Here is a 20,122-nt window from a genome sequence, read left to right on the forward strand (position 1 = left end):
TGTTTCTAAAACCAAAGCAGGAAGCTTGATCTCTGATGTTGAACAAAGAGGTTACTTAGAGGGTTATTTCAGCGGGATGTGTCGAAGTTAGCGTATGAGTAATAAAGCAGTACTATAAAGAACTGCAAAATAAATGTAAATGGCCAGAGCAGCACTACTGCGCAATTTGAAGTAACATAATGTCAAGAAAGAAAAACATGACATAAAATAAACAGGTATCCTAGTTTTAGAAGGACAGTATTAATCTCCATATAGAAGAAACTAGCACATGTTTGCAGGCTAACATTTTGAATTATTTCTATTTTAAAAGACTTATGTTCGGGATACAAATATATCACTATGAAGGACAATATGGTAGGTGTCCAAGGTGGTGGGAATTGTGCAGGAGAGTTAGTAGGTCAGAGATTGTAAAAGGTTGAGAAAACCCTTAATGCACATTTACTCGAATAGTGATAGGTGTATCCAATAGAAATGTATATCTATATGCCATTAAAGTATTCATGTGATTTACAGATAACAAATAATTAAAATATACATCAAATTAGAATAAACAGTGAAAGAAACTGACAGGTTAAGTGTTCATGCCACTTACGATTCTAGTCCGGCCTGTTCTTTCTCTAGAGGTTGAATTCTTTCTAGGACATGGGAATACTGGACATTGGCTTTCACCCAGGCAGCCAGCGAGGCAGCCGCAGTACTGGCTCGTTTAGCATTCTGAAATAAAGTTTCATAATCAGAAATTAGAGTTACACATTCTTCACTTTTTATCAGAAACACTGAAATGAACGGTTGTAAGTTTACCAATTTATTTTTAATATTTTGTTAATGGAAGGGTCAGACTAACATACCCTCTTATCTAACTGCATGCTCTGAATTACAATATTTCACCACATAGCACCTGGCTGAGAAATTCTGAATTATAAGAAAGAATGCTGCTTCCATCACATATCACCTGGCTGAGAAATTTTGAATTATAAAAAATAATGCTGCTTCCATCAACTGGGATCTGAAAGGAGCATGAGGCAGCCCCAAAGCCAAGACGAGGTAGCTGTGGGCGTAGGAAAAACTAGTTTTTTTTTAAATATGTGAGTGGGGCAGTGTATATCAACATGGGAAGTCCCTTCTCCAGTGCCAATCTTCAAGCCTGAGAAAAGATGGAGCATGCTGGGCCCATGTGGATGAGGACTGACCTTCCATTAAGGACCTACCAATGACCCAGAGAGAGGAGAGAAGGCCAAAATGACAGGATGGGATATAAATTGAAACTGCACCAATGCCATTTGGTGTGGCACATCTGGAAGAGATCTGCAGTCTGAGATGATCTTTGTAAGCATCACCAACTGGAATGGAATCACTGTGAATACGAGTGACAGTGGAGCATGTGGTGATGAGGTGTGAAAAGACGAGTATTATGACACAGGAGCTAGTGTAATGAGCCATACAGCTTCCTTCGAATTGTTTTAGATAATACAGGGGCCTGATCAAGTCAGACATTTCCCAGCAGACCACCATTTGGCGAAATCCTTATATGAGACATGATTTAAGTGCTACATCATACCTTTCATGGGTTTCTATGTTCTACCCAGATGCAAATTGGTGGTCCCACAACTGACAGGGTGTTGCAACAATGGGATACCCAACAGCTCTGTCACCATAACCAAAGGAGATGTATACACATAGGGATTTTTTTTTTTTTTTTTTTTTTAACTTTGCCGACTGCGGTCTCCTGAAGAACAATACCCTGAAGGGACAAGAACTGCGGAAAATAAATAGATTATATATATTCACCATAACCAAAGGAGATATATACACATAGGGGTTCTTTTTTTTTTTTTTTTTTTAACTTCGCAGGCTGCAGTCTCCTGAAGAACAATATGCTGAAGGGACAAGAACTGCCAAAAATAAATAAATTATATATAGATATATATATATAGTTATATATATATATCTATATATAATTTATTTATTTTCAACAGTTCTTATACTTATATACTACACATATATACGTTTTTGATGTTCGTAAACAACACTTCACATAATATATATATATATATATATATTTATTTATATATATATATATATATATAAATTTATTTTCAGCAGTTCTTATACTTATATACGTACACATATATGTTTTTGATGTTCGTAAACAGCACTTCACATAGCACACATAGTATTTGGGTAATACATTACAAAAGACATTGACAGGAGTAAGAGGTATCCTGCTGGCTGCGGTATGTTTCTGCTCCTCATTTGATTCATATATTGTTGTCTAATCCCCCAAAGCTACCTAAATCCATCCTATAAACCCTATAGGAGTGGGTTATGCCTGGTATGGTTCATCACATATGTATAAGGTACAATGCACAGTATGTGTAAGGGTGAACACTAAACAGTAATCAACTGGAACTCATAAGCTTCCCAGTCTAGTTTAGGTGTACAGTTGATGTGATACATGCTAGGCCAGTGTTTCTCTGGGTCCGGAGAGTAAGTCGGGATCCCGTCAAAGGTGCGAGGGGAGGACAAGGCCTGCCAGACCCTTCCAGGTCCCTTCCAGCAGCGATAGTTGCCAGTGTCTGTGGGGAGGTCTATTTGTCCTCTACTTCCACAAAGCTGGACAATACTTTGACCCATTGTTCTGCCAGTTGGGTCTACTAATCCCTCTCCGCTCCTCGTCCCAGCGGGCCTCTACCTCCGCTCCCGCCCAGCTCTCAACCTCTGTCCTAGGAGGTGGATCAGTCAGGGATTTCCAGTGGCGTGCTAAATTCCTGCAGGCAACTCCCAACACAATATCTAAGAACCTATTATCTGCTTTTTTGCCTCTCGCTGTCTGTGGTATAAGCCTTAAAGGCATGTGTCTGACCTAAATATCTGATGTCAGCCAAGGGTGCATTTTATATAATTCACCACAAATGTCCAGAAGTGCGCAATCACTAGTCAATCCCATCCCATGTGTATGAAATCTGCATTCACAAGGGTCCAGCAGGCAGTAGGCGTTCACGTGTGCAGCTTAACATTCAGGCTTTGTGTGAACAGGTAAATGCAGTGCAGGTAGCTGAACTGTGTGAATCTAAATCTCATGTTGTGCGTGGAAGTGTATATACGTCCTAGAGTCTTTTCCCATTCCTTCCCCACGAATTGATGTTGGATGTAAGCCTCCCATCTGTCTCGTAGTGCAGGTAGTGTGTCCACAATCACTTCCTGTGACATTCTGAGATTAAGTGGCTACTCCGTCCAAACTTACTTAGGTCTGCAGGTGGTCGGTCACACATGGATGGCTCCGGGTCCTGGACCCTGTAGAGGCCCGCATCTCCCACCTTTCTTCATCTGCAATCCCAATAGCAACATCATAGGTGCGTACAGGAGGGCCGTGCCCACCCAGGCAGGAACACCTCTCCAGCACTGGAGAGCTATGTGTAGGAGTCTTAATTTCCGCGCTGGTGTCAACCATACTCCCAGGCTCATTGCTGCGATCACTCCACTACCTATTTCTACCAAATCTATTCCCACCAGCAACCGGATCAACCATTACAACTGTGCCACGTAGTACTAAACTTCAAAGTTGGAGACACTCAGGGCATTGTTGTTGGTTGGCCTCTGTAGAGAACAAAGGGACATCCGTTTGCAACGTCTATCCCAGATTAGGTCCCAGAGCAGTGTATTGTATTCAGGGTCCGAAACCAAGTCTTTTGGAATCAGACCGGTAGCTTTGCAAAATAATACCAGACTCTAGACAGCATAACCATTTTCGACAAGTTTATCCTGCCCATTATGGGGAGCCGGCATTCACCAGAATGCCACACTACCTCTAAGATCACGTATTGCTCCACCCAGGTTAAACTCAATCATATTCTTGTCCACATAATATACTGGATCACCAGCAGTTGCACTGGGGCCAGAGAGTCTGTACAATCTGGTGAGACTGGAAAATCACAGGTTTTCAACCAGTTACCACAAAGTTCTGAGCCCCGATCAAAAGTCTCTAACAGCAACACGCACCACGGACACCCGTCTGGGTGTCTGTCAGGTAGAGGAGCATGTCATCCGCAAACAGGAAGACCACATGCTCTCTGTCATGTAATGGGATTCCTCTATTTTGCCCCTCAGCATGCAGAATGCATGCAAAATTCTCAACAGCCAAAGTAAAAAGCATAGGTGGTGAGAGGGGGAAGCTCTGCCTGAGTCCATGGAACCAGGCAGATGAGGAGTCCAGTACGGACCTGCGTTTTCGTGCCCTCGCATAGTAGTGCAACCTATTTCCCCTATCCATCTCCCAGGGATATTCTGGCCATGAAAGCTTGTAAGTAATCACAGCATAGCGTATCAAATGCTTTCTGGGTGTCAAAAGAGAGGACCATCACTCCGGCTGGGAAAGGTGCAGGGTTTTCAGACAACACGCAGTACAGATGCCAGAAGTTATATGACGTATCCCGTTTGGGAATTAAACCATTTTGGTCTTTTTGCACTAAATTGGCAAGATGAGGTAAGAGAAAGTTAATCAGTACTTTGCTGTGATTTTTATAATCTAGATTCCGTATTGAGAGGGGGCGGAAGCTGACACATCCGTAGGCCCCTCCCGACTACTTGGGCACAGACACAACTAGGGCCTCCCTGTTGGTTTTAGATAGCGAACTACAGTCCAGTGCCTGCATATACATCACAGGCAACTGTCGGGTGAGTTGTGAGGCAAAGGCCTGATAAAACTCAACCTGTAGACCATCAGTCCGGGGAGCTCCTTGATAACTGCAATAATCTTTAGTTCCGTGATGGGGACCCCCAATTCCTCGCTGTCATCCACCAACAGCTGGGGCAACATCGCCCTGGCTAGGAATGAGACTACTGTAGCATCCTCAATGTGGGCAGGCATCTATATATCTCCTGGAAGTGGTCAGTGAATATTGCATGTAAATCTTGCTGCGTGAATACGGGGGGAAATTCCAGAAATCTCAGTAATATTTTGCAAGTATGAGATCTATGTGGAGAAATGTGCCACCTGAGATGTAGCCTGACAGGGTGGAATAGAATGTTGGCAAGGAAAGAACAAAACTGTGTGTGAAACCCTGACCAACAATGAGGTGATTCGTTGTTTAAGACCAGTGTGGCTCTGGAGAATCTCAAACAGAGGGAGGAGAATAGAAAGGCCAGAGTCAATTGTTTGGAAATGAGATTCTTCACTAAAAGTGTTAGTTTTACTGTGTGATGCCCTGAATTGCAGCATGTCTGATCAGACTGGGAACACGGAGGGGTGTGTGGGGGTTATTAGGTGGGGTGTGGAGTAGATGAAAAAGTTACTTACCTCCTGTAACGCTCTTTCTGGTGAAGACTCTATTTAACCATAGAGTCCTCACTTTTAGAATATTCCAAGGCATCAGGCTAAATCCGGAAACTTTTTTGTTTCAGCAGTACCTCTGCACACCGGTGTGGCTCCATACTGACACCGTTCTGCTCTGGAAATGACATTTGGAGCCAATATAGGCACCATTACTGCGGTGGACGTCAGTTGCTTTCATACCCCAAAACAGAGACCCCCCAAGCAGCAAATTGACTTTGAACAGTGTGCCGAGTCCTAGACTTGAGATCTGATTAATGCATAGAATCCAATATAAGGAATGAGGAGGGGCGGCAAGGAATCTGTGGTTAGAGAGAGTTTCTACCAGAAAGAAGGTTACCAAAGGTAAGTAACTTATTTTTCTGAGAGACTTCTAATGGTAGATTCCTCACCTTTTGAATAGATATCAAAGCAGTCCCCATTAGAAGGCGAGTCTGTGAATGCACTCAAACGTCCAGGAGGATCAAGTGGGCAAAATGCCCATCATGGCGAGCCTGGCTGTCCAAACAATAGTGCTTTGTGAACATATGGTGGAATACCTACGTAGATGCCTGGAAGTTGTTCAGGATAGAAACTCTACATGACAACACAGTGGTAGCAGCTTTGGACTTCGTGGAATGAGCCTGCAGTCCTTCCAAACACTGCTTTCTGGCCAATGCGTAGTCTGTGGGGCTTCCCTGATGACCTTAACTGCGACGGTAAGTGATTGGAGTGGCCCGGGACCGATCCCGGATCATTCACTTGACCAAGATTGTGAGCGTTTCTGTGTCGCACGTCAAGTGGCAAGGACCTTGAGGGAAAGCTTTCTCAAGGCCCTGGGGTGCATGGTGCGGCAAATGAGGCAGGTTCTGTTGTCATGCTTCAAACATGAGAGGCACATCAAATGTAGCACCGTCACCGACATGTCAGTGGCATGGCTTGAAACCGGCTTTCCTAGCTAACATCTTTGACGCTATAGGAGACAAGTAAAATAACATAAAAAAAAAGGTCAAGCAAAAAAAGACTGCGGTTAGCTCTTCCTGGATGTGCGCCGAGTGGCACGGAAAGAAAAGAACTGATGTTAGCGTTTTGGTGTGGTGCGTATTTAGGCACCATGCATGTCACTTTCTCTGCAGACACCCAGACAATACACCATGGAACCAAACGAAAGAACTTAACGGCGCGCAGGGGTGCTGCTCACGAAAGGTTTTCGAAGCCAGACTGATGCCTGGGGATTATTCTAAGGTAAGGAAGCTTCAGCTAGAAGTCTCTGTCGGATAAGCCCTGGCAGAAGTGTACATCTCGAATCTGCAGATACAAAGGCCTTTTTTGGTGCAAAGCTCGAACAGATATTAGCATGGCCTTAACTTTAATAAACTGGTGGACCAGAAGCCAGCACAACTGCTGAGGTTCTTCCTAGTAGATTACCTTTTAGGGCAGTTCAAAATCAGATGGGCTACAGCCTTTTCTACTTGCTGGATCTTACTCAGGAGGCAGCTGGAAGCCCGAAGTAAAGCAAATTTGAATAGTCCAACCTAGAAGTGAACAGAGCATGCACAACTTTCGGAGTGTGCTCAGGAAGTAAATTCAATGTCTTTTTAATGATATAAGACTAGCAAAACATGTGGCTCTAAGCCACTATTTGGTTTAAAGGAGAGATCTTTATCAAATCTAATACCCAGATTTCTCACTTTAACTTGCGGGTTGCAAGTTTATCTAGTTCTATAGGCTACTGGGGTCTAAGATCAAGGGGGTGGATTCAATAAAACCCAGAATTTCAGATTTATCTGAATTAGGTTTCAGACAACTGCGTTCATTCAATTGGCTACAGAAGCCAGGCAGCTATGGATGCTCACCACCACAGTGTTCTCTATTTGCTGAAATGACAGCTTCAGCTGGGTGTCATCTGCGTAAGAAAGCAGGTGAAAGCCCCATTGCTCAATATAGCCATATAAATAATAAACAACGTAGGGCTGAATGCAGAATCATGATGGACAAAGATTCTTCGTGTATGTGACTGAGTTTGTCCGCCAACATTTAAAGATCCTGCCAGGTGGCTCACTACTAGGAAAAATCCTTTATAGTCCACCTACCAGTACAAGGTCCATGACTTCACCCATCCAGTTTGTTGCAATACCACATGGTGATGGTGTTGTCCATGAGCACTTGCACCAGCCTCCCTTTGAGGGAAGGAAGGCTGCAATGCCAAGTGGATGGCCCTCAGCTCCAGAAGTTTGATATGGAGTCAGGACTCCACTGGAGACCAGAGGCCTCTGATGTCCACATCTCCCAAGTGACCTTCTTAACCCAGAGCTGAAACATTGATCACCACTGTCTGCTATGAATGAGACAGGGAGTAGGGTCTGCCACTGACCCAATAGCGATCCAGCACCCACCTCTGCAGATCTGTTGCAGTTTCCTCGGAAATCTGGACATAGTTGGAGAGGTCCCCATGATGTCTGGCTCACTGAAACGTCTGTACCCCCTGCGGAGTCCACATATGCCCCTTGCAGGTTTGACCAGCAGGATGGAGGAGAGCAACAGTCCCAGCAGCCTCAGAGTTCACCTCAATGAAACACAGGATAGAGGCGGAAAAATTGTATAATTTCCTGAATTTCCTAGACTCTCCTTTTTGATGGAAAGGCACGAAACCAAACCATGTCCAGAATGACTCCAATGAAGGGGAGTGTCTGAGAAGGAGCCAGGTATGACTTCTGCACATTGATAGTGAACCCCAAAGATGACAAGGGGTGAGACGTAGTCTGGATTGCCTTTCGCCAGCCTGACTTCAGCAGTCAGTCACCAAGGGAGGGTAAAACAGGAACCCCTGACCTCTAATTATGTGCCTTTGCCACCACCATCACTTTTGTGAACACCAGAGGGCAACTGGTGAGATTGAAGGGGAGCTCAGTGAAATAAAAATGCTCCTGATTAACAACAAACCACAGGTAGCATTGCTGGGCCAGCAGGATGGGTACATGGAAATAGGCATCTTGCAGATTCAACACCACCAACCAGTCTCCAAAGTTAAGGGCAGACAAGACCTGGGACAGGGTGAGCATCTTAAATTTGCCCTTGCGGAGGAAGGCATTGGGAGGGCACAGGTCTAAAATAAGAAGAAAGCCTCCAACATTTTTCGGCACCAGAAAGTAACAGAAATAGCAACCACAACCTACATTTGGTACAGACACCCTCTCAGTAGATCATTTGGCCAAAAGGGATTGCACTTCCAGCCAAAAGACGGACAAATGTTCCTCAGATAGTTGTTCCTGGGATGGCAGAATGGACAGCTGACTGACTATGAAGGGAAAGTCGTATTCCTATTAGACAATTTTCAGGACACACCTGTCCGATGGTATGGCCTGCCAACCCGTCAATGATCGTTGGATCTTACGGCCAACCAGGTAGCTGTACTCCAGTATGGGCATCCTAAAGTGGCTTGGCAGTCTGGGCTGCCGGTACGAGGTGCCTCTGCTGAAAACGTGAAATGAATGGGAAGGCTGATACGGCTGGCGAGGCGTAGCAAATAGCACAAGGAGCATGCTGAGGCCCTGCTCTTTGAACCAGACCAGAGTGGAATTTGCATTATCCCCTAAAAAAAGAGTCCTATCAAATGACATGTACATAACAGATGACAAAACATCACCTGAAAAGTCTGTCACCTGCAGCCAGATGTGGCGGTGAATGGCCACAATGTTGCCAATGGCCCACCCAATACAATCTGTACTGTCTAGACCACAATGAATCATGGACTTGGTCATACCACAACTGGCATGCATAGCTAGCGTTAGTACAGGACTAAGGTCTTCTGGGGCACCTGGGAGGACTTGAGCCACTGAATCCCAAAAAGCATGGGAGTAGCGGCTCTGCCAGTTAACTGGCAATGACAGACTAAGCACAACCTGGTGGAAGAATATACTCTCTTCCCAAAGGTCACCACTCTTTAGAACTCCCTGGTGTAGGAAAGTAGCCTCTTTTTAGCATGGTTACCCCTACTTTTTGCCTGATGTCAGTATGTTTTGACTGTGTTTACTGGGATCCGGCTAACCAGGACCCCAGTAACTGTGCTCCCTCCCTCTGGATTTGGTTGTCCCTAACTTGTTACACCCCACCATTGGCATACTGGTGCCCCCATATAAGTCCCTAGTATATGGTACCCAGGGCATTGGGGCATCAGGGGTTTCCTATGGGCTTCAGCATGTATTATGCCACCCATAGGAGCCCATGCAAAGTGTGTCTGCAGGCCCGCTATTGCTGCCTGCGTGAAAGGGTGCATGCACCCTTTTCACTACAGGTCACTGCACCAGGTCACGGAAAGTCACCCCTAAGGCAGGCCCTCCTCACCCAGAGGGCAGGGTGGAAGTACCTGTGTGTGAGGGCACCAGTGCATTAGTAGAGTGCCCCCATGAACTCCAGCTCCATTTCCCTGTACTTTGTGAGTGCGGGGAAGCCATTTTACCCGTGTACTGGACATAGGTCACTACCTATGTCCAGCTACATAAAGGTAACTCCGAACATGGGCATGTTTGGTATCAAACATGTCAGAATCATACCCCACTACTGTTGCCAGTATTGGGTGTATGATTCCGTGCACTCTGGGGGCTCCTTAGAAGACCCCCAGCTTTGCTCCTACCAGTTTGCAGGGTTTTCCCGGCCAGCCCACACTGCTGCCATCCTACAAACAGGTTTCTGCCCTCTTGCTGATTGAACAGCTCAAGCCCAGGAAGGCAGACTAAAGGATTTCCTTTGGGAGAGGGAGGCAATACCCTCTCCCTTTAGAAATAGGTGTTACATGGCTTGGGAGCGGTAGACTCCCCAAGGCCCTGGTAGACTTTGAAGGGCACATTTGGTGCCCTCCTTGCATAAACCAGTCTGCACCGGTTCAGGGACCTCCAATCCCTGCTCTGGTATGACACTGGACATCACCACCCAAGGGGCGGTGCCCCGAGCTCCTCCAGGTGGCCACTTGATTCTGCCATCTTGAATCCAAGGTGGGCAGAGGCCTCTGGAAGCATCTGATTGGCCAGGTCAGGCAGGTGACATCACAGCCCTTCCTGATAAGTGGTCACCTTGCTAGGTGACCAATCCCTCTTCCAGGGCTATTTATGGTCTCCCTCTTGGGTGTGTCGTCAGATTGGACATGCAAGATTCCAGCAGGACTACTCTGCAATGTTTACTTCGACTTCTGGCCAATGGAACCCCAAATGGACTTCACAGGAATCTACAATCTGCAGCTCAAGCGACGACTTCGCTCTGCAACATTGTTTCTCCAGCTCCTTCCAGCAACTGCAACATTTGCCCTACTGTGCATTCTCTGAGGGTGGCAAGTGTTCAGTCTGCACTAAAAAGCCAGAATGAATCTCCTTGGATTGAAGGAGTCTCTCCGCTGCATCCGCAGGCACCAACTGCAACGACGACAGACTGTGTGGGTCCTCTCTCCTGCAACTCTGCGTGGATCTTGCAACACAGGTGGTGGTCTTGAGTGGTCCACTTAGTCCCCTCTACCAGCTGTCCAACTTTGGAGGTGACGAGTCTTTGCCTCTCCTTGAAGGACAGTACCCCTGTGCATCGCGATCCTTGCACCTACCAAGGCTTATTGGCTCTTCTTCCAAAGGATCTTCAGGCTCCGTGTTGCCCCGGCCTCCAGCACTCTTCCCTGCAATGCATAGTCTCCTGCCTGCTGCTCCAGTGAAGTGGGACTTCCTTTCCAGGTGTGCTGAGTGGGCCTCACTGTGACTCTTGTGCCTGTTGCCTATGAGTTGCGTGTGGGGTCTGAATCCACAACTTCTTGCTCTCCTGACTTCTGGGGAAAGCCTGGGACTCCCATACCTGATCCCCGAGAGCTCTGCAACTCCTCTCCTGCAACTCTTGGCTTTGCCAAGGTTTGTTGGTGGTTTTTCTACAACACTGACGGACTGCAACTCGTCTTCAGGCGTGGGACATCGACTGAATCACCTCCGGAACTTTTCCTCTGCTCCTGTGCTACATAGCCGGATCCTGGTCTTGACCGTAGACCTAGTCCTGCATCTCCAGAACGGTGGGTAGTGGCTCTTGCCCCAACCGGACACTCCAACTGGAAATGGACTTGGTACCCTTCATTTGCAGGTCCTCTTCTGTTTCTTTCAGTCTTGCTTGGGTTTTGCACAGTCCTTTCACAAAGTTTATCTGTGTGCTTGGGAAAAAACAGGTACTTACCTCTTATCTCCTGGTCGCTGGGGGGCATTATGGTACTTACCTTTTGGGGTTCCTAGTTCCTCCAGCTCCCATCTACAGATTCCACTTACCTGGGTGGGGGTCCATCATTCGCATCCCATTTTTTTTAGTATTTGGTTTGGGCTCCCCCTAGGGTCACTACTGTCTATTGTTATTGCACTGTTTTCTAATACTTTCTATGCACATTTCTGACAACTAAGGTGTATATAATAATAGTGTGCTTACTCACCTGCTACTAGAGTATTGCCTATATAGTATTTTAGGCACTAAAAATAAAGTACCTTTATCTTTGTAACACTGTGTGGTTCTTTCATTTGTGCAAGTGCTGTGTGACTATAAGTGGTATTGCATGAGCTTTGCATGTCTCCTAGATAAGCAACAACCTCTAGAGAGGAGAGCTTGGCTTCCTAGACACTGACTAACCCCCACTAATAGGGGATACCTGGACTTAGTATAGGGTGATAACACCATAGGTGCTCACCACACACCAGGCCGGCTTCCTACACCTGGTGTGAGGAGTTGTCGGAAAAGTATTAAGATTTGTCCAGCTAGAGGACACCTGAACCACTAAGTTCTCCGGAAGGGGTTGCTGAGACACAAATGCAGGATTTGTCCGGGGTAGGTGATAGTGTCATGCAATGTGGCCATTTATTGGGGGGCAGAAGCAAAGTTTTGTAGAGGCCTCAATTAAAATATAATTATTAGGTTGAAGAGGCTCATTAGTGGTTTACCCTGGCTGGAGAATATCAGTCAAAGCATTGGTTTTGACATCTAGGGGGAAGCTGGAGGTTTAGAAATGATGAAGCCTGTTGCATGGCCACCACAAAGGAAGCACTTGCTTCAGCGGCAGGAAAGGGGGTGTGAGAAAGTCAGAATCAGGAGAGGTGTTAAGGCCACTAAGATCTTGAAGGTCATCATACCAATTCTCTTCTTGCTAAGGTTGACCTATCTTGTCACCGGTGTCATAATCTTTGTCTGAATCGGTGCCAAACAAAGAATGCAAAGTTTGGGATCGTACAGGTGGAGGAGTAATTTGAAGTGCAGGGTGTGGTTCACTGAAAACCTGGTGTGGCCTCAACCGAGGTCATAGCAGCACCTATTTGTAGTTATAGAGGATAATGGACACCCTGTCCAGCAGCATTGTCAGAGCTGGCATCAGCATGCCAGGAACAGTTGTGGAGTGTGAAGCCGGCACTGGGCAGGCCCGGTGGGGGTGCCAGAGGGTCCAACTGGCAACGAGGTCAACCCCGTTTTTGACTCCCTGAGGGCTTCAGGAGCGCCAAAAGGAGTTGGAAGAAATCCGAGGAGTCAGAGCATGGCCTTGCGGAAGTCTTCCATCTGCCTTTGTGTCACAAATGGCCACAGAAACTCGAGTTGCACAGCGACAAGTTGCTAGATAGGCTCAGATGTTGACCTACTTCAGAAGCAAGTCTGAGAGGCATGGTGATGCCCTTGCACCTCCAGAGCGTGATGACAATTAGCCTTGGGATATACTCCAGCGACTCCTGGACCAGGAACAGGACTGGGACTGGCCCTTTGCTTGGATCTGTCACATCATGGAGTCTTGCAGTGTTTGGCGATGTACAGTTGCGTCTTGCCATCCCAAAAAGGCCTTCAAGTTCATGGATGCGCAATCACTACTGACCACAGGCACACCTGTTGGGGATCTGTCACAGACATTTGCTTGCAACAGTCCTTACAGGGTTTAAAATCTGTCATTTTGGAAGGTGACATTTTGCTTGCACACTGTAAAGATTTTGAGGTAAAGAGTCTCGAAAGAGACAAGAGGTAGCTCCAGATCTGCTTCGGGTGGCGCAGAAAGAAAGAAACTGACAGCGTGTGGGAGTGGCACCTATATAGGCTTCATATATCATTTCCAGAGCAGAACTGCTGCTGAAAAAAAAGTTCCTGGTTCCTGTCTGATGACTGGGGAATATTCAAAAGGGGAGGCATTTCAATATGTGTAATATTATGAGAATTAGGAAGTTAGCAGTACCATGGAAAGCTTAAGATCATGCCACTCCTCAATTTCCTGTTTTACATAAAGAGTACCATGAGAATAATCATTCTGCTGCCGTAATAGTACCTTGTTGTGCATAACTATTTCAGTCATTACTACCATTCACCTACGCACATTATTCTAAATCTCATGGAATGTGGTGTAAAGGCCTGCATAGATTAACTGCTGGTATTGTGTGATACACAATCCACTCATTCCCTCTCACCTGCTATCATCACTTGCTGGGTTCTGCAGAGTTGACAATAAAACACCAACATCTACCTCCCCTATAACCTCTTAACAGTTATTATTCTTGGAGTTCAGTGGCAGTAAACAGAAGTCACAGTCCTAACCCATGGCTATGATGACAGTGGCCACTCTTGAGTCCATAATGTTGAAAATTAGGAGCATGAAGACATCAATAAATGCGGTTAAGTATTCAACCTCACACATCAAAATAAATGAGTCTGATGCGTGCTGATCATGTTGCCCTCCATAAGTGGTTGATGACACCCACAAACAAGATGTCATGGAAGACCAGCTGCATTCTACTCCTTATGGGGTCAGGACGCCTGGACTGGAGAAACCGGAAAACCTATATTTGCCTCTTTGATGTGCCTAATAATGCAGAGAGAATGAACATGTTTTCATTCGTACCATGTTTTTTTGCACAAAGTGCTCAGAATCACTTTTTCTAACCACCTCATACACCTGGGCCTGCTAGATCTGTCAACCATGTGGTTAATGATGGACAGTAGCTCAAAAGATTTCCATAACCTGTATGACTTAGTACACTTCTTGATTACACTAGCAGAACCCTTAATAGATGTAGCCCATGACCAATCAATGTCACCTATGCCTCAACACTCTGAAGACGCATGCACAGGGAAGTGCCTTGCAGATACATGAGCTCTCCATCTGAAACCTCTTCAAGGAGAAGGGCTGATGCTCAGTTTATGCTCTGGAAGGAGAGTTTTCAAAAGACAGAATAGTCAAGGTTGCCTCTCAAGCTTTCCCAGGAAGCATGATAGGCCACTCTGAGATTGACTGAATGGGTATTGTTTTACAACTTAAAGGTAAAGAAGGTATGGAGAAGGCCCTACCTTTGCCTCCCCCAGTCACTGACCTGACAGCAAGCCACTTGTCTAGGCTGTGCAGATGTGGGGATGCCACTCTGCTGCTTTTGGATAATCACCGATCCCTTACTGTGTGGAACCAGGCCTAATCTTGTGATCCAAATGCCCATTTTCCAGAAAGCAGGAGTGCACAACCTTGAAACCCATGAGGAAAGCAAGTATTAAATTCAAGTCTTACTGTGGGATATTGAAGAGGATCAAATGGTACTTGTTCTGAAGACAATTAAGCAATCTAAAAACAATAGGAAACTTAAAAGGTGAACCTTGCAAGTTGAAATACCTGCCAGGTACTCTAAAAACCATATTTATGCTCAAGCCCTCTCTCAGCTAAGGAGCTGTAAATTGCATAAAATGCATTTTTGTTGGCAAAACAGTTGCCTTTTTACCATAAGTGTACCTGTTCAGCAAATATAGGGCACTCCAAAACAGGAAACTCACCTGCTCAATGAAAAAGCCTGTGTCTAAGTGTAGGGATTCGTCAGCCTCTCTGCTCATGTGTTGATTGGGCTCTCTCCTGAAATATAAAGGGGCAAAAGCACGAAGAAGTCCCAAAACCTCATAAGGTGTTCAGTCTTGTGCTTTTGGCCACTTATTGGAAATGGCCATCTTGGCCATTTCTAATAAGCCCTGCAGAAGGTCTCTGGAGCTGTGGCCAACACATGTATTGATCTAATAGGAGGAGATATTTCAGGGTTGGTCTGAAGGGACTGGCTTCAGTTCTGGTGCACTCCGGATCATGGCTGCAGCCACCAACACAGCAGAATAATCAAGTGGCAATAGAAAGACAGAAAGGCCCATAGTAGTCCAAACCACACACCAAGAGGAGGATGAGCAGTTGGAAATGTAGCTGAGGATTTATCTAAAGGATCAGAATAGGTCCAGAGGTGAAACCAGAATACTCCCTGGAACTTTAGCTCCTCTTGTGTTTGCACAGCTTCATATGATGATACTCAGGAGATTTCAGGATGCATATCTCCATTTTAGAGAGGATATGGTACTTAGCCTCCCCCACCATATTGCAGAGTGGTGTGTTTGGAAATAAAGACCACATAAGACTGCCTGAGACTTGCATAGACATGCTATAAGTCGAAATGGAGGGGGGGGGGGGGTTGGAGGGGTCTGTGATAGACACCTTTCTGCAATATTTGACACAAGGCTTAGTGCATGAGAACTTAAGGGGTGGTACAGGGTGACATAGTGTGACACTATCACAAGAACACAGCTACAAAAGCAAAATAAAAAAGTTCCATACCCTGCACTGGCAGTGGTGCAAAAAAAAGAAAAAAGGACGTGATATCACAGTCTCACATGGCATTTTATAAAAACGAGCCACTTCACTTCTGGTTAAGTAGCTTTGATATAAGATCTTCCCATCTTGACACATTGGATATTAAAGAAGTGAGGGACTGCTTACACCTTATGGTTGCCACTTTCCTTACAGTTTTCAAAAAGCATTCCCCCAATCTTATTGACAAATAACTTTGTGACAAAAACATGAATGAGGAAAAGGAAAGAGTTCACAATTAAACATTAGTGTCTGACATTCAATATTGTAAGTGAAGTCAAAATTAACTTTCCCCATAGAAATACAAGTGATTTGGTGGGAAATAAAATACTTTAAATCAAAGATGCGCATGAACTAAATAAAGTGCATTAGGAGAATACGTTTAGCAAAACTGGAACTCATGGAACATAAGAGGCGAAGCCTTAAACTTCAGCAGACAAAAGAAATTAAAGATGGACGTTTTTTAGGAAGCTCCCCACTCAAGACAAAGGGGGGCCTTAGAGCCTAGTGGGGTATACCTGACCTAGCACAAGACTGGAAGGGATAACTCAGTACCAAAGAATCCTAGAAGAGGAGACCTTCAAAGTTCTTGGATAATCACACATTGGTATTTAGGGACAGCCAGCAATGTCTGTCATGACTCTGTATCTGGGAATGAATAGGAATACATAACGAGGTATTATCCATGACCTGCAACATTGTTACCTTTGGTTCAAAAGATGCTTTGTTTTGTGTCAGAAGTTCTTCTACACTTGCTCGTATTTCCTTGGTGATATTTCTGACATCAAAGGTTGCTATGTCTTCTCTGACCCCTCGTTTAGCAAGGAAGCTGTAATAAATATTAGGTAGAGAAATACATGAGAATAACAGGCATAATTACATGTTTAACAGCATGAATGAATACACTTTTAGGCTCCATTATAATGAAAACTGACTTTCCAAAAAAACTTTCTTTAAAATTGGATAACCTTCTCTCTGTTTAATTTGAAAAATTTGAAAACAAAACCCCTTTTAATGTGTTTCAAATCTTGGGTGAGATGAGGAAAAAGCATAGTTCAGAGAAAGGTAATTTACAATAGCATTCATTTATAGCTTTTGAAGTAAAATACTTACCTAATAAGTAGATAATACATAATAAATAACTTTAAAATTAGTATTTAGATTTAATTGAAAGTCCTTCTATGTGCCAGAAAGCATATTATGTATATTTTTACAAATTTCGAAATTCCCACATTACGATAGAGGAGAGGTGCTGGGATGTCTAAGCTACACACATGGAGACATGGAGACAAGGGCTGCAATAAGTGATGGGCAAAATGTGTAGCCAACAGATTATTTCGATTAATTAGATGTTTCCCCTTAACTAGGTGTGAAAACTGCCCCCAGAAGCAAAAACAATGGCTTAGGCTGTTTGCCAGGAAGATCTGTGAGATATGTGAGTCCTCTTAGATCAGGAAGGACAGCGGAACAGGGTTCATAAGGAACTTCAATAACCACAAAAGCACCAGGTGAGGTTTGTCCATAAAATGGAGACCCTGCTGGTGGCCTCTGCAGGAGTTGTAGTCCTTACATGCTCGTCCTTAAGTCCTGTGAGCCTAATAAGAGACCAAGAAGAACTGCTCCAGAAAGACTCAAAAGTTTGAACTTTAAAACTTTTTGGACGTCCAGGACCTTCGTAGCATCAGAGGGACATCACAGCAAAGGTGTTCAATTTTGAGAGGGCTTTATCAGATGCAGCTTCAGGCTTGCAACTAACAGAGAAAAGGTAAATGAAGTGGGCAAATAAATGGCAAGGTTTCACTGTCCGTCATTGCTAAGTAAAAGCTGACTTTAAGGGCAGTGAAAACTACAAAATGATTCTCACACCATGTAAGAAAACCCATCGAACAAGGGAATTACTGCTTCTTTTATTTGTAAAAACTAGGGGCCAGATGTAGGAAAGTTTTTGCACGTCGCAAATAGCGAAGTTCGCTGTTTGCGAAGTGCAAAAACCACATTGCAATGCCCAATCCCCGTTTTGTGAGTCGGTAACCTGGTTACCGACTCGCAAAATGGGACTGCGAGTCGCAATTAGGAAGGGGTGTTCCCCTTCCTAATTGCAAGTCGCAGCGCGATGCTGCATTGCTTTGTGACCGCGGTCGCAAAGCAATCGCAGTTACCACCAGTGTCACACTGGTGGCAACCCATTCGCAAAAGGGAAGGGGTCCCCACGGGACCCCTTCCCCTTTGTGAATGGCATGGAAAACATTTTTTCAGAGCAGGCAGTGGTCCTATGGACCACTGCCTGCTCTGAAAAAATTAAACTAAAACGTTTCATTTTTTCTTTTTGTAATGCATCTCGTTTTCCTTTAAGGAAACAGGCTGCATTACAAAAAAAAAAAAACTGCTTTATTTAAAAGCAGGCACAGACATGGTGGTCTGCTGTCTCCAGCAGGCCACCATCCCTGTGAGTGCTGCGATTCTCAAGGGGGTCCCAAATTGCGACCCACCTCATTAATATGAATGAGGCGGCCTTTGCGACCCCCTTGCGAGTCGCAGATGGTGTCAGGGACACCATCCTGCATCCTGAATTGCGACAGACAAATTGCGAGTCTCTCTGACTCGCAATTTGCAAGTCGCAATTCAGGAATTTCGTACATCTGGCCCTAAATGTTTTGTTTTTGGAAGAAAAAAAACTGTGAAAGTTTGCTGTATGGCTCAGTAATGTTGATGGAGCCCTCCATCAAACCTTCAAAGCACTGATAGGAACCAGCATGATCGCAGTTCCTGCCAGTGGAAGAAATGTCTTCTGGCCTGGCGGACATCTCTGAATCTCATCGGAAGGTATTACTTTAATGTAACTGAGTACAGTATTCCATTGCCATCACAGAGTAAACCCCATCTACCAAAATCTAAATCGGGCCATGAATCTACGGTTTGAAAATCTTGACTGAGTGAAGCCACAAAAAGTATACAAATGATGAGATAACTTCAGTGGTCGCGTAAATGCAACATTTCTGCTTGGAGCAATTATTTTCACCAAAACCAACGGCTTCAGTCGAGCCTCGACCAAATGCCATCAACCTTCACTGTGTACAGCCTGCAACCTTGCCCAACTGAAGGATTTTGACTTACATTTCAGAGATAAAGGCAGAAGATAAAATTCATAACCAAGGCGAACTACTTGGGGAAAGCAGCCTCTACTCCATTGTGATCTGACTGAAATTGTGCCTAGGCCTCGCTCATCTTACCTTAGATTTTCCAGGAGTCAGCTTGGAATCCGGACGTTTTGCAGAGCAATACCCTTGCGCGCGCCGTTGGGTGGCATCAGTCAGATCCACATGAGTCGTCGGTGCCGTCTGTGAAGTCACGGTCGCCTATAAAGACACCACCCAGGCGCACGTACGTCAGTTCCTTTTCCACTAATTTCCACACCAGAAGTGCAGAGCCATGGAAAGAACTAACAGCTTGTCAGTGCAAGCACTAGGGCACTGAAAAAGACAATCTCTGACCCTATTAGACGTCTCCACAGAGCGAGGAGGCATAGGTGGGTGTAAGTAATCTGCAGCTACATAGAGTCTCTACCAGATAATGAGTTACCAAAGGTAAGTAACTTCTTCATCTGATAGAGACTTCTAGCTGCAGATTCCTTACCTTAGAAAAGATACCCAAGCCAAAACCTCCTTGCGGTGGTCTGCGGACAGATCTTCACACTAAAAAGTCCTGCAGGACCGAACGGGCAAAATGTCCGTCTCTACAGACCTGAATGTCCAGGCAGTAGAGTCTTACAAACGTGTGCAAGGATGCCCACGCCGCTGCCTGACAGATATCCAGGACTGGAACACCTTGTGCTAGCGCAGTGGTAGCAGTCTTGCCCCTGGTGGAATGAGCTCTCAAGCTCTCAGGAAGCTGCTTCTTGGCCAATGCACAGCAGATCTTAATGCAGAGAACTACCCAGTGCGAAATGGTTCGTTTCTGCGCTGCCCGACCCTTCTTTGCTCCCACGTACCCCAAAAAGAGTTGGTCATCCACCCGGAATTCTTTTGTGCGGCCAAAGTAGAATGACAACATGCTTTTTGGGTCCAGCCGGAGGAGTTGCTCCTCTTCTTTAGAGAGATACAGTGGAGCAAAGAATTTGGGCAGGGTAATGTTTTGACACAGGAGAAATGGGGTCACCACCTTGGGGAGGAAAGCAGCACGAG

At 45.3% G+C, this 20,122-nt stretch overlaps 1 protein-coding gene across 2 annotated transcripts in view; it reads right to left on the minus strand.

The window, feature by feature from the left end:
• Positions 1 to 20,122, minus strand: part of DYNC2H1 (dynein cytoplasmic 2 heavy chain 1) — a 1,541,159-nt gene that overhangs the window by 702,184 nt on the left and 818,853 nt on the right. For both annotated transcript variants that reach the window (XM_069202358.1, XM_069202357.1), the window contains exons 58-59: positions 16,647 to 16,770; positions 593 to 714 (exon numbers count right to left, since the gene is read on the minus strand). In XM_069202358.1, the coding sequence (XP_069058459.1) occupies positions 593 to 714; positions 16,647 to 16,770 (246 nt within the window). The remainder of the gene's footprint in view (positions 1 to 592; positions 715 to 16,646; positions 16,771 to 20,122) is intronic.

Source organism: Pleurodeles waltl, chromosome 8 (genome assembly GCF_031143425.1).
Source record: "Pleurodeles waltl isolate 20211129_DDA chromosome 8, aPleWal1.hap1.20221129, whole genome shotgun sequence".
Lineage (NCBI taxonomy): Eukaryota > Metazoa > Chordata > Amphibia > Caudata > Salamandridae > Pleurodeles > Pleurodeles waltl.